The 14516-nt window shown below is 42.6% G+C and overlaps 2 protein-coding genes across 2 annotated transcripts; one reads left to right on the forward strand and one right to left on the reverse strand.

The window, feature by feature from the left end:
- The first annotated feature begins 98 nt into the window (after positions 1–98).
- Positions 99–2763, forward strand: LOC121670225 (protein EOLA1-like). The gene is made up of 2 exons (XM_042040134.1): positions 99–516; positions 2242–2763. The coding sequence occupies exons 1-2, from the start codon at positions 264–266 to the stop codon at positions 2457–2459; spliced, it is 471 nt and encodes a 156-aa protein (XP_041896068.1). The 5' UTR covers positions 99–263; the 3' UTR covers positions 2460–2763.
- A 1475-nt stretch (positions 2764–4238) lies between these two features.
- Positions 4239–13675, reverse strand: TMEM185A (transmembrane protein 185A). The gene is made up of 7 exons (XM_042040132.1): positions 13507–13675; positions 11019–11195; positions 10031–10238; positions 7327–7410; positions 6284–6460; positions 5834–5957; positions 4239–5325 (listed from the first exon to the last, which is right to left on the reverse strand). The coding sequence occupies exons 1-7, from the start codon at positions 13542–13544 to the stop codon at positions 5081–5083; spliced, it is 1053 nt and encodes a 350-aa protein (XP_041896066.1). The 5' UTR covers positions 13545–13675; the 3' UTR covers positions 4239–5080.
- Positions 13676–14516: the final 841 nt, after the last annotated feature.

Genomic DNA, 14516 nt, shown 5'->3' on the forward strand with positions numbered 1-14516 from the left:
ACAGCGCCTGCGGGGACAGCCCCGGCCGCGGGGGCGGCTCTTCGGGCGGCGCGGCCCGGCCCGAGCCCGGAGCGCGGCGCGGGCAGAGCGGGGCCCGCAGGGGCGGACCCGCCCCCGGGGAGGCCGCGCAGCTCCCTCCGCGCAGCTCCGCGGCTCCACAGCCGGGAGCTTGTCACGGGCATCGGCCGGTTTTGGAGGCTCATCCCCGGGCGTCTGTGTTTTTACAGGAAATACACGGCTTCTGATACGAGGAGCGCGATGCGATGAAATTCGGATGCCTTTCCTTCCGACAGCCCTACGCAGGGTTGCTTCTAAACCAAGTCAAAACAGTAGAGACTCGCTGGCGTCCTTTGCTAGCAGTCTACAAGAACCGCACCATTGCTATTCATATAGCTGTTAAGGACTGGGAAGATGATACATGGAGAGAAATTCTTCTGAATAGGTTGGGCATGACACCGAAACAACTCCAAGCTTTGTTGGATGAAGGGGAAAAATTTGGCAGAGGAGTTATTGCAGGTAAGCATTCTTCGGTTATATTTTCTAAGCAAACTTTCAGTCCCTTAACAGACACTCAAATACGTGTCTGCTTTACGTGTTTGCAGTCATAATGACATTTCTTTAACACTTCGAAGGAGTGGAGCGTGAGTTGTGGTGGGGGATCTATTTCAATTTGAATCAGGGGGATGGGAAGCAGGAGAATTAGTTTGTTAGGAACAATGCATCTAGCTTGGTCAGCATGCCAAGGCAGGAAGAAAAGGTAAGGGACCACTGATAAGGGCAGGGGGAGTCTCAGACAGATATCCTGCGCTCAACCCAAAACTAGCTTAAACCAGTCTCGAAGCTTGAACTCAGGGCAAGGGTATAAAGAGCACGCGCAGGGAGGAAGGGTGAAAGGTTCAGGATGAGGAAGATTCCTGACTCCATCGGAGGACGACCCTCGGAGACCCCTGCCGCAGCCAAAAGGCAACACTGCGCAAGCGCAACGCGGATGTAAATGGCTTTTGGGTTCATTATAATACGAAGCGAGGCTGGGCGGGGCTAGGTGATGAATATGTATAGGCGTGTTGCGAAACTTAATGAATATGGAACTTGTAACCCGATAAATACTAAGCTAAAAGCAGCTGTGGGCACGCATGGTTTTGGAGGAGTTATCCCCCGTGCGTTCCAGCGCTGGAATAAACATACCTACTTCACTACTTACTTAGTAGTGGAGTCTTTTCCTCATCAAATTCCTGCATGTTTCAGCATCATACATGTTAATTCCACACTACTTGCATTTTGAGCTTAGGAACTCCTGCTGAAACCATTTTGCAGTACTCACGGTCAAACGAATTCATGATGTTGCAGCGCTTTGCATGTCATGTTAGAGTATACATAAATAATTGCATAGATAAATCCTATTTCAGTTTTACGAACCCCCTCTGTTGCTTTTGGTATCTGAGCAGTGAAGAAGTTTCTGCAACACACAGTCCAGAGGCAGTGATGTTTCATTGCATAACTTGTGCTGACATACAGCAGATGCTGCACACTGTACACTCACAAAGTTTTTATCCAGCACTCATTTTGCACTATTTCCTTGTAGGTCTCTTCATTGTCATTTGAACACTTTCAGCTCTTCTTCCACAACAAATTAATTCTATCACATACACTGAACGTTGTTGTGGTTCTACAGTGCTGAAAACTGTAGGTCCTACGTGAAATGTAGATTTGCAGCCTTGACATAAATTGCATGCTTAATTGTGGAGTAGGTATTCTTTGATATTTAACATTTTTGATGATTAAGAAACACAGAATTGTATTGCTTAATTTATATTTGTGACATTAAGAGGCTTCTGGAGAGCAAGAATTTCCAAATAGTTTAATTATTTAAAAATATTAATAAGATAGTGGCTTGAGAGGAGCAGAGAGTTTTATGCTTTAATGAAGCTGTTCCAAGGCCAGATGTAGCCAAGGAATTTTGGTAGCAGCTGTGTCTCCTTAGATGCAGGCTGCTTTTCAAGGAATTCTGCATTGCTGGGTTGTGGTGATTTTAACTGTGCCCTCCTCCTTTTCTTCACTCGCCTGAGTTGAGTCACATGGACTCCTGCAGGAAACAGCACAGGTGGGAGCTGTGCCTCCCTCTGACTGTGCTCTTCTGGTAACAAACTGGCTGTTCTCTGTGTCCTCAGGGTTACTTCTGGAAAACTTTTGTCTATCAGATCAAACTGGCAACTAATTTTGTATTTTAATTTTAAAATACAGGATTAATTGACGTTGGAGAGACATCACTATATCCAGAAAACCTGCCTCCTGAAGAGATTTTGGAGCTGGAAAACAAAGCTGTCCTCAGTAATCTAGAACAGAAATACTTGACTGTTGTTTCAAATCCCAGATGGCTCCTGGAACCAATTCCTGCCAGAGGGAGAAAAGGGGTGTGGCAGGTGGACATCCCTGAAGAACTGATCCCTTCAGAATTGTAGGTGTTGCCCCTTACTATTATTTTTCCTGCCTAAATTGTATTCAAGATGCTGACTTGTGAATTACATCAGCACCTTGTTTAGGATTCCCTTCCAAAACTGTTTGAAATGACAAATACTGTTGAAGAACTGCTTTTTTGAGGCAAAACAAATGAGATGTGTTTTTTATGACTATTACAGGAAATTATTAATGTTTTTCTAGATTTTTCCTGTATGAACAACTAAGTAAATGCCATTTTTGTAAATGCATGGTTATGGATTGTGTGCCAATTTAAATGTAAATTAAACTGATTTTTTGATACCTGCATCTCTGATTATAGGAAAACAGTGCTTAAAAGCAGGCTCCCACAATTAATCGGACATCTTTCCCAGACCACTCCTAGTCCTGCCTTAAGATAGATTCTTTTCATTCACACTTCAGGTACACAAGATGTGCATATGATGGATATAGCTCTGTGACCTGACAGACATTGTAGAAAGCCATTATGAAAAGGTGCTTGTACAAAATGAAATCGAACAAGCTATTACATTTTTTTTCCTCTTGAGATGAAAAATACCAGTTATCTTAAAAAAATCTATTAGTGAACTCAAGACAAGTGTGAAGAATTACAAATAATAGTCACTAAGTTTTGGCACTCTTAAGAGTATTTCAAAATTAACACCCTACATTACAGTGAAAATCCTTTTGAGTTTCTGGAGCAAGGCCACGCCTAGACCTGGCTCTAAAAACAGGACAGGACAACTGGCAGAGCGTTTGTATTCAGACACTTCAGTGGAGCACTTAGGGAACTATTCCCTTGGACTACCCCACCTCTGCCAGAGCTGTGGAAGGTACCTCGCACCCCCAGTGCTGGGGCCCAGTGCCTGTGGATCCACTGTCTGAACCACACGTGGAGCTGGGCCCTGACCCCCGCCCAGGCCGAGGAGCAGCTGCTCCAGCACAGCTGGAGGGGGGAAATGTCTGCAGGGCGGTGCTGGGTGAAGCAGCAGCAGCAGCACCCTGGGCCCTGCTGTGCCTTGGCTGAAGGGAAGGTGCAGAGGCTGGAGCTTCTCCGTGTTTGTCTGAGCAGCAGCACATGGAGCTGTATGGGCACCAGCACCTCAGGGACCTGCCCTGGCACCGTGCTTGGCAGGTGAGGCCTTCCCCAGTGCAGAGCTCTGCCTGTTCTCCCTCGGACCTGCTGTGCACAGACTGCTCTCCTCCTGGGAAGTGGTTTCTCACGCAAGCTCAGCGTCTGGTTTTCTTTTCCATGGTGGTGTGCAGGCAAATTGATGTCTGGTAACAATCCTGCTGATGTTTGACTTTTTGCACCAGAATACAATAAAATATATGTAAACAAAAAAAATATGTAAGATACATAAAATAAAACTGCAACAAGATTTAAAGTGTGGGATGGGATAGTGCTAGGTTGTGTTTCAGGCAGTAGCTGGTCCAGAGGCTAGAAAAGGGAGCTCTGGAGTATCAGAAATGGAAGTGCTGCATCCAAGTTTTCCAGGCATACACCTTGAACACATGCAGAAATGTCCACACACTCCTTGCTCTTACTGCCCTGCTAACACTAAAGAAATGAGATCCATGGTATTTAAGCTACCTAAAATGTAGGTTACCTAAACATGGAGAGCAGCTGCAAGGGTTTGGGAATATGAGACATCTGTTTTTATAAACTACAGGACTATACATTTCATAGACTCCCATTTCTCCAGAGCACCTGTAAGTGCAAGGCACACTCTCAAAGCAGGTCTTCCTTCAGACAAGAAAATGCTATGCCAACACCAGCAAGATCCTATCTTGAGAAGTTTAATCATTTACACTGACCAACACGAAGTTGGTAATGAAGACCAAGCTATGGTATTTATACCAGCTAACCAACAGCTGTGAAACCTACAACAAATGTTTCTGGCATAGACCACACAATGCAAGGGGGAACAGCTTATTAAATAGCCAGTCTAATGGGAGAATGGTACATGCTGCTCAAGAAGAATCAAAACATGAGACTGGAAAAGCAACAAAAACAACATGTAAGTCCCAAGCCAGCACAAAAGTTGAAATACTTACATGAAATTTTACATAGCTAACTCAAAAGCATCATGTAAGTCGCCATACATTCTACTTCCCCCTCAAAAAGCTTTCCAGTGTTGCCTGAGAAATGCAACACTCTTGTGCCTCTGTGGTTGAGACAATGATTGTGGCTGAACGGAGAAGTAAAGAGATACTATGCTAAGGCATCCCAAAGCATTTAAAAGAGACACGAAAATCAAGTGTATATTTAGGACCTAAAAGACACCTGGAATAGCATAGGCATTTCATACAGGGTTTTTAAAAAAATACTTTTAGATAATACTTATACTGTACACAACAGGACTTTTAAACAATATATTACACTGCTAAAAATGTTCATATAAATACTATACAGGCAAGCGTGCAACCAACCTGTTAGGAAGGTTCACAAATTAGACAACCACATATTTCTGGAAAAGCTCTCAGATTATCTTCAAGATTTCTGATTTGTGTAATCCAAGCCACTGATTCAGCAATACCTATTTTAAAGGAATTGGGACAAGGCATGAGATGAAATACATCTGTCTGCTGATGACCAGTTCAAGTTTAATATGCTACTGTCATCTTAATCTGGCATATCAATGTTTAACTTGGGAGGTGGAATCACGTATTTTCCAGGACTCTGTGTAATGACCACTCCAGTCTTTTTTCGAAACATTGGTGCAATTTTTGGCGGTTCAGGCAGTGGCGTTTCTTCTGTCTCCTCATTATCTTCATGATGAAGATCATAAGAGATATTTCCATATTCTCGTAAGAATGGGAAAATTTCAAGCAGGAACTGGCAAAAGTCTTTGCGAATTCCAAACCACCCTAAAAGAGACCAAATCATTTTACATTATTCACAGAATGCACACTTAATTAAATAGACAGACTATTTAAGGTCTGTTGATTGTTTGCATTTAAGTAAGATTTGTTAGTGCTGCTTTTCAGCGTTCCTTACGCATATCATAACATTCCAGTTCAGGTTGTATACACACAGACACACATACAGTGTCTGGACAAGCATTTGCACAGTTCCATGTCTTCATGTGCATGCCTGAGTGTATATCCATCTGTATAAATTACAGCTACACTGCCCCAGCAAGAATCCATTTCGTTTCACGCATTACATGGTGTTGGGTCACATCAGTGCAGAGAAGGAACACGAAAGATTTTGCATCTCAACCAAAGAAAACAGTGCCACAGGGGAGGACACTGTAAGCACTGAAACCTTACTACAACTGCCTGAAAGCAGTAACAGAAAAGCCATTTTTGAAAATACAGATCTTAATAAAATACATTAATTTTCAATTTGTTTCCAGGATTCTGAAATACTTACAGTGATTGCCTCCTTTTTGTCCAAATGTTGTTGCCATTAATGTTATCAGTGAAAGCCAGAGAGGAACAAATATGGGTATGAAAGAAAAAGAATTATGCCCATCCAGTCTGTGTACTAGCAAGATCTAAATGGCAAAAAAAATTATACAATGTCAGTCTAATTGCAATACTCACTTTCAAACTGCTTAAAGCATATGCTGATCTCAAATCTTTAACTTCACACATCTGTAAGGAAAATATGGCCTTCACAGAAGCAGGTATAGTTCCAATGTGATGCAGATTTTGCTTGAGAAACTTTAAAGGAACATAGAATTCTTGTTTGTGTTTCACATTTGCTGTTAATATTTTATTCCAAAACAAAGAGCAGCATTCTCATTTCAGTAAGTCCAAAAATCATCATTCATTCTACTGACAAAAGAAGACACATCAAACTCACTGTGGCATTTCCTACCTCAAATGTGAGCAGTGGCACTACAATTGTCATCCAGCTGACAGCCATGGTGATGTGTGTCCTCCTCTGCTCAGCGATCACGTCCATGGAACGCAGGAACAGCACGGACCACACGATGTAATAGAGCACCACGAGGCACAGGAAGGACATCAAGATCCACAGCGGAACACAAACAACCTGAAAGAAAGGCACATTTGATTTGTTTCAGTTGTGGGTTTCTTTTAAATAAAGTGAGTCTACGTATTAAGTCTAAATAAGAAAATTAAGTCTTTAACATAATGTCTAACAGAAAAGCATCAGTCTCGTGTGTGTGTTGTTTCGAGCCGTATCAGTTCAGGGGTTCCTCAGCTTCTAAACCCCATCAAGCTGAAACAATTCAAAATTAAGGCAATGTAGTTCAACGTTAGTAAGATTTCTGTGATTTTGTGTGGGCTCAAACTGTACTTGAAATTGATTTTAGCAAGTACTTCCTACACTAGATACCTTACTTTAAAGGGTTTCAATCCTTTCTCAAGTTTTTTTGACAATAGAAAGGACAGACATAACCATGCCAGATTGTCAGTTTTATGGTCATTTACAAAAACCCAGAGAAACAGCACTTTTGTATTCTAAAGAAACTTGGGAGAGGACATCTCAGCAGTTCTGACAGTGACTACTTGCACAGTAAGTGGATTTACATGCATGGTAACAGAACAAATAAAATTAGTTATTTACCACACTGTATTTACCAACACATTCTCTAACTCACCAATCATTTTCATGGCTTGTTTAGTGTTCCCATAGGGAACTCTGGGTGAGGATTTCTCTTTCAACTGCTGCTCAGAGATTAACTGCAGCTGATGGCACATTCCCTCAGAGGATGAAGTGCCCCAAGAACAGCCTCTGATTCCCATGACCACTGAATGTGAATCCTTCAGTGAAGGATTGCTAAGTGAGCAAAAATGGGATCATGGACTGATCACACATTAACTGTTCCCTAGAATAAATATCTTTATGAAATTCAGCATTTAAACAAAGATAAGAAGAAAACACTTATTACATACAAGCCATGGCCATCTGATGATCTCGTCTAGTCTGAGTGCAATAAATATGAACTGTAGAATATTGACTGAACACAAGATTTCCAGCTAGAAAAAGAAAAAAACATTAGTTAACTCTTAGTATGATAAACTTACTTCCAGGATAACCAATGAATCTGTCAAAGCACTTCTCTGACCCCATACTCACCACTGAAATATGAAAATTCATTTGCATTTACATTTTCTATTACTAAACATCCCTAAATTTGTGTGGGTGTGATCCCAACCCAATAATGGAGAGTCACCTGTTTCCAAGATCTTCCTGGTATTAAAAAAAAAAAAAAAAAAAAAAAAAAAGCCACTCAAGAGTGATTAGAGAAATAAGAAAAGCCAAACTAATCAGCGTGAAAAAGCAAAGCATCAGAAAACAACTATAATCTTCATATAAGTAATACTGCTAAAATTAAGTACTAAAATGACCTTCAATTTAAAATTAGGTACTCTAAAAGATTAATTTTGCTATAGTTTCAGTAATGGACAGAACTACCAACAGTCCAATTTAAATGTCCAAGCTCTATCTAGGGGAAAAAAGAAATAGATGGAATATTAGAATATGACATCCACATTAAATAATTTACTGTATAATTGAGAGATATTTTAAATTACACTGAAGACGTGGGCTTTGTGGAAATAGAGAAAAGCAATACTTCTCATTAAAATGTTAGTGAAAGATTTTCATGAGTCCTGCTTGCCACTATGAGAAACAGCCTATCATTATACTTTTCAAAAAAGGTCTGTGTCTAGCTTGAACAAAGCGAGACAATGAAACACCATCAGGCTTGGCAAGATTCTATTTCTAAAGTTTATGGGCAGCCCTACAATGGATAGGATTTTCAAAGACCACAGAATTATTATTTGAAAAGTCTGACTGAAGCTTGTGAATGCAAGTTAGAAACATTATACTCATTTTAATAAATTTTCACTAACACACGATTGCGTAGATTGTGATCTGGATAAACACCTTTGAAAGTTACAGTACAGGGAGACAAAAATCCAACAGGCAGCAGGTGCTTGCCAGCTTCAGGGACCACACCAAAGTCTCCCCTGTTGAACTACAAGTTACTTTGAAAAGACTGAAAAAGTAGATTTAAAATAATTTTGTACAACTGGCTTTCTCTAAAGAATAAACCACCAAAAAAACCCTACATTCAAGTGTGAGACCAAGCAACCAGACAGCTGCAAGAGCAAAGAATAAGAGAAAAATAGAGAAATCGGAAGATCAATTGCTGTAAATAATTTTTAGAATCAAGTTATATGAGATCTATATGGCAAGTGCACGTACATTTGCAGCGGCTCACAACTTAATGAATTCAAAATGCTTTAAATAAATAGTGCTTTACTGACTATAAAAATAGTGTAACACAAAAAAAGAATCTTTTCCTGAGCCCACCATGATACAGAGACAAAAACCCCAGCATGTACTTACTGATCACCTAATCAGATGCAGAACAGGAATGAGCAGAAAATGTATTTCAGATTAAATAGTTATGAAAATAATAATAGATTAACAACTGCTTTGATTACTCAAGTCAAAAATTGATGTCCCGGACTAAAGGCAGACCCCTCATGTTTCTAGCAAATGAAAGGGAAATAATGAAATCTTCACAGAGTAAAAAGAAGAGAAAGGAGAACAGCACTAAGTGAAGATGACTAAGAGTAAAAAAAAAAAAAAATTAGTTGAGACAGCTGTTGCCTTTTATGGATTCCACTTTCTTCTGCCAGTACTTAGCAGCTGTGCAGTCATCTGTAAATCAATGGGCAATCAAGCATCATCCAGTAGAAGGCAAGCACTTCCACACAGATTTTACTTTTAGCACTGGTTGACTGGTAATAGAACCCTGCAAAATAAAATTCTATTGGCAAATGTTTCAAAGTGAACTTAGGACATCAGTTTACCAGCCATCATAACAATCACCTACCAAAAAATGTTTCTCTCTAATGAAAAACTCGTATGGTAATGTTAGAGAAATAGTCCCTTGAAATTAAAATACCTGAGAATGCTGAGCCTTATCTAAAAATCAGATTTTTAATTGTCATGGGGTAGTTTGAGGACATAGCAAAACAAAAAACTCCTTAAAAAAATCAGTATGAATTCTAAATGTATTGCAAAATGCCACAATTGTGGGAGCACGTTGAGAATCTTTCCACGGTTCTTCCAAAACCAAAGGAACTTAGAGAGAAGATAGAGGCAGAAAATAAAACCCTAATGTTACCTACCATTCACATTCCCAAATTAAGGACTAATCACATGGATTGTGGTATTAGGACATTTTCAGCCCTGATTACATAGGGCTCTGGAAATTCAATTCTGCCTAGAGACAGTGCTTGCAATCAGTGGAATATTTTTCTGTTGTTTCCATGTAAGTGTCTGGTATTGGTCCATATGGCAGAGTTCCTGGCGAGTTATTTTAACACAAAATAATAAAAAAGCAGGTTTAAAACATGCTGCAATTTGGTAGTTAAAAAAACTAAGTTATAATATAAAAAGTTATATTATTCCTGATCCTGATTTCACTCCCATTTGCAGGTGAGTGCGTTTGCAGGTGAGTGCAATTAATTAGACTGATGTAGTCCTCTGTGTTGTGCTTTCCTGAGAGACACACTGCCACAGAACTGATCCCAAGTTCTGCAGTGCCGTGACTTTTACACATCACAAATGAAGCCTCACCTCCAGAGACCTGTCGTGTCGAAATCCCCACACACAAGCTGCAACTGAGACTGGAGACACAAAGAACAGTGGCATGAAGACCAGAAGCCAGAAATGGGTTCCTCTTTCAATCCTGTCACACACCAGGACTTCAAACATCAGCAGTAACAGGTGGATGCCTACTGCAATCAACATAGCTTTGAACTCCACACAGGTTTCTCCTTCTGCTCTGAAGAGAGGATAAGGAAGAATTTACTTGCCAGTAAGAAAGCACATCCTGCAAACATTCCAGGACACCTGCTTGAGCTTCAGATATTAACACTTGTTTTTAATAAACATAGACATATACCCATTAAACTCCACTCCTGATGACCTAATAGGATTTCTTGCCCATAAAACTGCACATTGAAAGTATATTACTCAAAGGGTGCAGTGGGATTTTTACAATCTGAAAATTTTTTAAGGATTCCACAGCTGAGCAGCTAAAACAGGGTTTCTTCGCTACTATATCAACAGTCAGCTATCATGCAGGCTATCAGGAAATAAGCTAAATTTAAAAGGATCTGTTTGATTTCTGCACCAGCTTTTACTGAATCAACATATTTCCCCAGAATTTCTTTATTTACCTAAGCCAGAGTATTGCAACAGATATTTTCTGTTACTAAAAATAAAATGCCTGTAAAATGACAGCACACACAGAGCTTCTCCCTACACCAGCAGACCCACTACTAGAAGGGGCAAACAAGACTTGAACCACACAAAATGTGGGTGTATCAGGAGATCTGTACACCAAAATTTTTCATTTAATATTCCCCATGGACAGAAAAGACATTTATTGTGCTTCATTTAAGGTAATTTTTCTTTTGCCCTGAGATCTTCAAATTTGCATTCTACTCAAATTACCAAAAAATTTAACACTGATGTATTTAAAGATGTGAAAGTCTTTTTGCCCTAGACTGACAAGACACAATGTCCCCTCTGCTTTGCCAAACAAACATCATCAACTTACCGATACTGTGGGTTTCGGGCCCATACCCCTGTTCCCACTGAGGCACCAACAATCACCATTAACTTCCACAGCCATATTGGAGCAAACACAGCCCAGTAACTCCACTGGATTTTGTCATCCAGACGTAGAGAGAGCAACACAGAGAAAAGCAGCAGGCAGGCATAAATGAGGAATTTACTATTAAACAAAAAAAAATCCAGTCAGGAATCAAGGCAGGCAACTTCACATTAACTTTGTAGAGGACAACAAAATCAGTCACAGCTGCAATGTCATTGCAATACTTCCTAACAGAAAACGAGTCAAGCTTCTTTACAAAGAATCTAATATTTCATCACAGATACACCATATATCATCTCTTTTGCTTATAAAACCATTGCTTCAAGGAAACACATCAAAAGCATTTTTTCATAACAGTCTCAGTGAATGGACTGAGATAAATAGTTCCCTTCCACAAGCATCCAGTCAGGAGCTATATTATTAGAGGCTCACAAATATAACAGCTGTACATGTTTTTAAAAAATGTGTTCTGTCACACAAATCAAATGAAGAAGTTTTTGATATTCAAAATTGTTACATAATTTATGAAATTTTATCCACATCACTTTTAACTAAAGGTTAAAAGTTTATTACAATAAAAGTTATTACGAATTGTAATAGGGCAGACTTCAGAGAATTTTTTTCTTAATATTTACATTCAGTTAAAAAAGCAATATTGTAGGAAAGAAAAACCCAACAGGCGAAACTTTTAGCAAAGTTACTGATTTTACACTGAGGTTTCTAACTGGAATATTGAGGATGGTGCCTACAAATTTAAAATAGCTACATTGATACATATATATTTATAACACAGTCAATTTAACAACGAACAAATGTATCCGGAATACTTGAGCAGTGGCACAGCAACTGCTTGTACCATCAAAAGTCAGACAAAATAATTACATAGTAGGTGATTTCCTCACAGGACAGGAAGGAAAAAGTCTCCCACCCATCCACCAGAAGCTCACAGACTGTTTTATAAAACACATAATTAGGCTTCAACACTGTTTTAGTGAAGTAATCGTATGTATTTTAAAACATGGATAACCTAAGGAATAAAGCAGCAACAGTCAGGAATACTACCATTTCTCCAACAGCACAACTCAAATTACACAATTTCACTCACATCAAATAATAAAGCATTCATCAGATCAGCATTGCTGTGTTTAGATATCAAGCTGTTTTGCCTCTACTCACAACAAGTGCCTCATCTGCCCCTTAATAATGAAATGCTGATTTATTGTATCAGCATCTCCCTGCATGCTTGAAACTACCTCCGGATAGGATGATACAAACTTGTCACACTTCATAGCAACAAAGAGATGTCTCAGCATCTCGGCTAGTCATCCTTTTTCAACATACAATATTTGTGTGATTTGTACTTTCCCTGGCTCCTAAACAAACACAGCAGTGAAATAATCAGGCTCGCTGAGTGTTCCAGGTGCATCAAAACACGAAGACAGCCGCACAGTGCAACATTCGGTTTGCTCAATCATCACTCAGCACCCAAATAAGCTGCAAGCACTGCTCTGCAGTAACAAAACTTTATAAGCTTCTAGGACTTCTGCTCTTACTTTTCCATTACTCCGACCACACATATTTCAATTGTTTATTTCAGCCTCTGCAACAATGCATTTCCTGAAGCTTTGGTTACCCTTTTGTTTGTCTAAACAACTGACTGAACACAGCCTGCTGTAACTGCCATCATGTAAGGCCTCTTTCACGTGCAAGGTTTTTCCAGGACTCTCAGCATCTCAAGCCACCTTGTACAACTTACTTGCAGACCCTTCGTCTGTGGTCTTAAAATACCTGGTAAAACCCGGTAAAGCTTAACTCCTTCTCTCAGTTCCTTTAAAAGTTACACGTTCGTACGTGCTTGGAGAGCCAGCAGAACTCCAGGTTGCAGTGACCACCACATTGTTAATGTTAGGGAGCCCGAAGGAAGGGCTGGCCTTGCCCGGTGCTCCCCGTGTGACCCAGGGTTGTTCACACCTGCAGACACGGAGCCTCCGCCGCATGGTCAGAGCCTCCGCACCCCAAAGCACCGCGGTGAAATACTCAAACACCAGAAAGAGTCTGGGAGTAATCTGAGAAAGTTACACAACAACAAAGCAGATGACTGGAAGTGGGGCTGGAAAGCAGATGCAGAGCGCTCGCATTCCCAGCCCCCTGACCGTGAACCAGCCACGGGGAGCACGCACCGACACCCGGGGCGCTGGGAAGGTTGGATTCCATGATCTCAGAGGTCTTTTCCAACCTGGTTGATTCAGTGATTCTGGGCAGGAAACTGGCCGGGAACGGCGTGCTCCAAACGCCGCCCGAGCTCGCGGTGCGGAAGGGCCACCCGAGGCCGCGCTCTGCTCCAAAGCTGACGGGTCCCGCACCCAGCGCTGCTCCCGGCCGGGCCCCCGGGCTAACCTTGCTGGGCCGGCGCTGCCCGTGCCGCGCTCACCTGGGGTTGAAGTCCTGGAAGAAGCCGCGCAGGTTCATCGCGGCCCCTCTACCAGGCGCTCATGGCGCGGCCCCGCCACCGCTCCAGGGCCTGGCCTGCCCGGGCCTCGCCGCCGCCCCGCGCATGCGCGCGGCCTCTGCCGGGAACCCGGCGGGCCAGACAGAGCCGGGCTTCGCAGGCGGCCGCTGCGCATGCGCGCCGGGCAGGGCGGCGGCTCTGCCAGGAGGCGGCGGGGCAGAGCCGGGACGGGCGGAGGGGGGCGGGGCAGAGCCGGGGGCGGGGCGGGGCCAGGAAGGGGCGGGGCTGGGTCCCAAGGGGCGGGGCTAATGCGGGCGGGGCTAAAGCGAGCGGGGCGGGGCTAAAGCGAGCGGGGCGGGGCTAAAGGGAGCGGGGCGGGGCTAAAGCGAGCGGGGCGGGGCTAAGGGGAGTGGGGCGGGGCTAAAGCGAGCGGGGCGGGGCTAAACCGAGAGGGGCGGGGCTAAAGGGAGTGGGGCGGGGCTAAAGCGAGCAGGGCGGGGCTAAAGGGAGTGGGGCGGGGCTAAAGCGAGCAGGGCGGGGCTAAACCGAGAGGGGCGGGGCTAACGCGAGCAGGGCGGGGCTAAAGGGAGTGGGGCGGGGCAGTTCCTCCCTGGCGCTTTGGAGTCACCAAGATTTTTTTCCTCATTTCTGGCCCAAACTCGCCCTCTGTGATTGTGAAGGCACTCCCGCGGGTCCTGGTGCTGCACGGCCTTGTAAAAGTCCCTCTCCAGCTCTCTCGGGGCCCCTTAGGTACTGGAAGGTGCCCTAAGGTCTCCCTGGAGCCTTCTCTTCTCCAGGCTGAACAGAATTCGGATGACAGGTTCACAATCTCTCAGCAGCTCTGGGACATTTCAATGTCTCAGACAGTTAAATCCCCGGGCATTTAGGGACAGCTTTACAACAAGTTGTCATAGTCCAGTATTCACTGAGACGTGTTTCAAGTACAAATTTGAAAAAACCCAAACAAACTATGTATGTACCTTCTTGGAGAC

The sequence above is a fragment of the Corvus kubaryi genome, unplaced genomic scaffold (genome assembly GCF_017639235.1).
Source record: "Corvus kubaryi isolate FWS band 111438036 unplaced genomic scaffold, C.kubaryi_AGA036_p1.0 37395, whole genome shotgun sequence".
In the NCBI taxonomy this organism is placed as follows: domain Eukaryota; kingdom Metazoa; phylum Chordata; class Aves; order Passeriformes; family Corvidae; genus Corvus; species Corvus kubaryi.

Coding starts and splice junctions, on each gene's coding strand:
- TMEM185A (XM_042040132.1), bottom strand. CDS start 13,544: ATGAACCTGCGCGGCTTCTTCCAGGACTTCAACCCCAG. Junction 6,461..7,326: donor TCATCAGATGGCCATGGCTT/GTATGTAATAAG, acceptor CCTTTCTTTCAG/GTTGTTTGTGTTCCGCTGTG. Junction 5,958..6,283: donor TGCCACTGCTCACATTTGAG/GTAGGAAATGCC, acceptor TTTGCCATTTAG/ATCTTGCTAGTACACAGACT.
- LOC121670225 (XM_042040134.1), top strand. CDS start 264: ATGAAATTCGGATGCCTTTCCTTCCGACAGCCCTACGCAGGGTTGCTT. Junction 517..2,241: donor TGGCAGAGGAGTTATTGCAG/GTAAGCATTCTT, acceptor TTTAAAATACAG/GATTAATTGACGTTGGAGAG.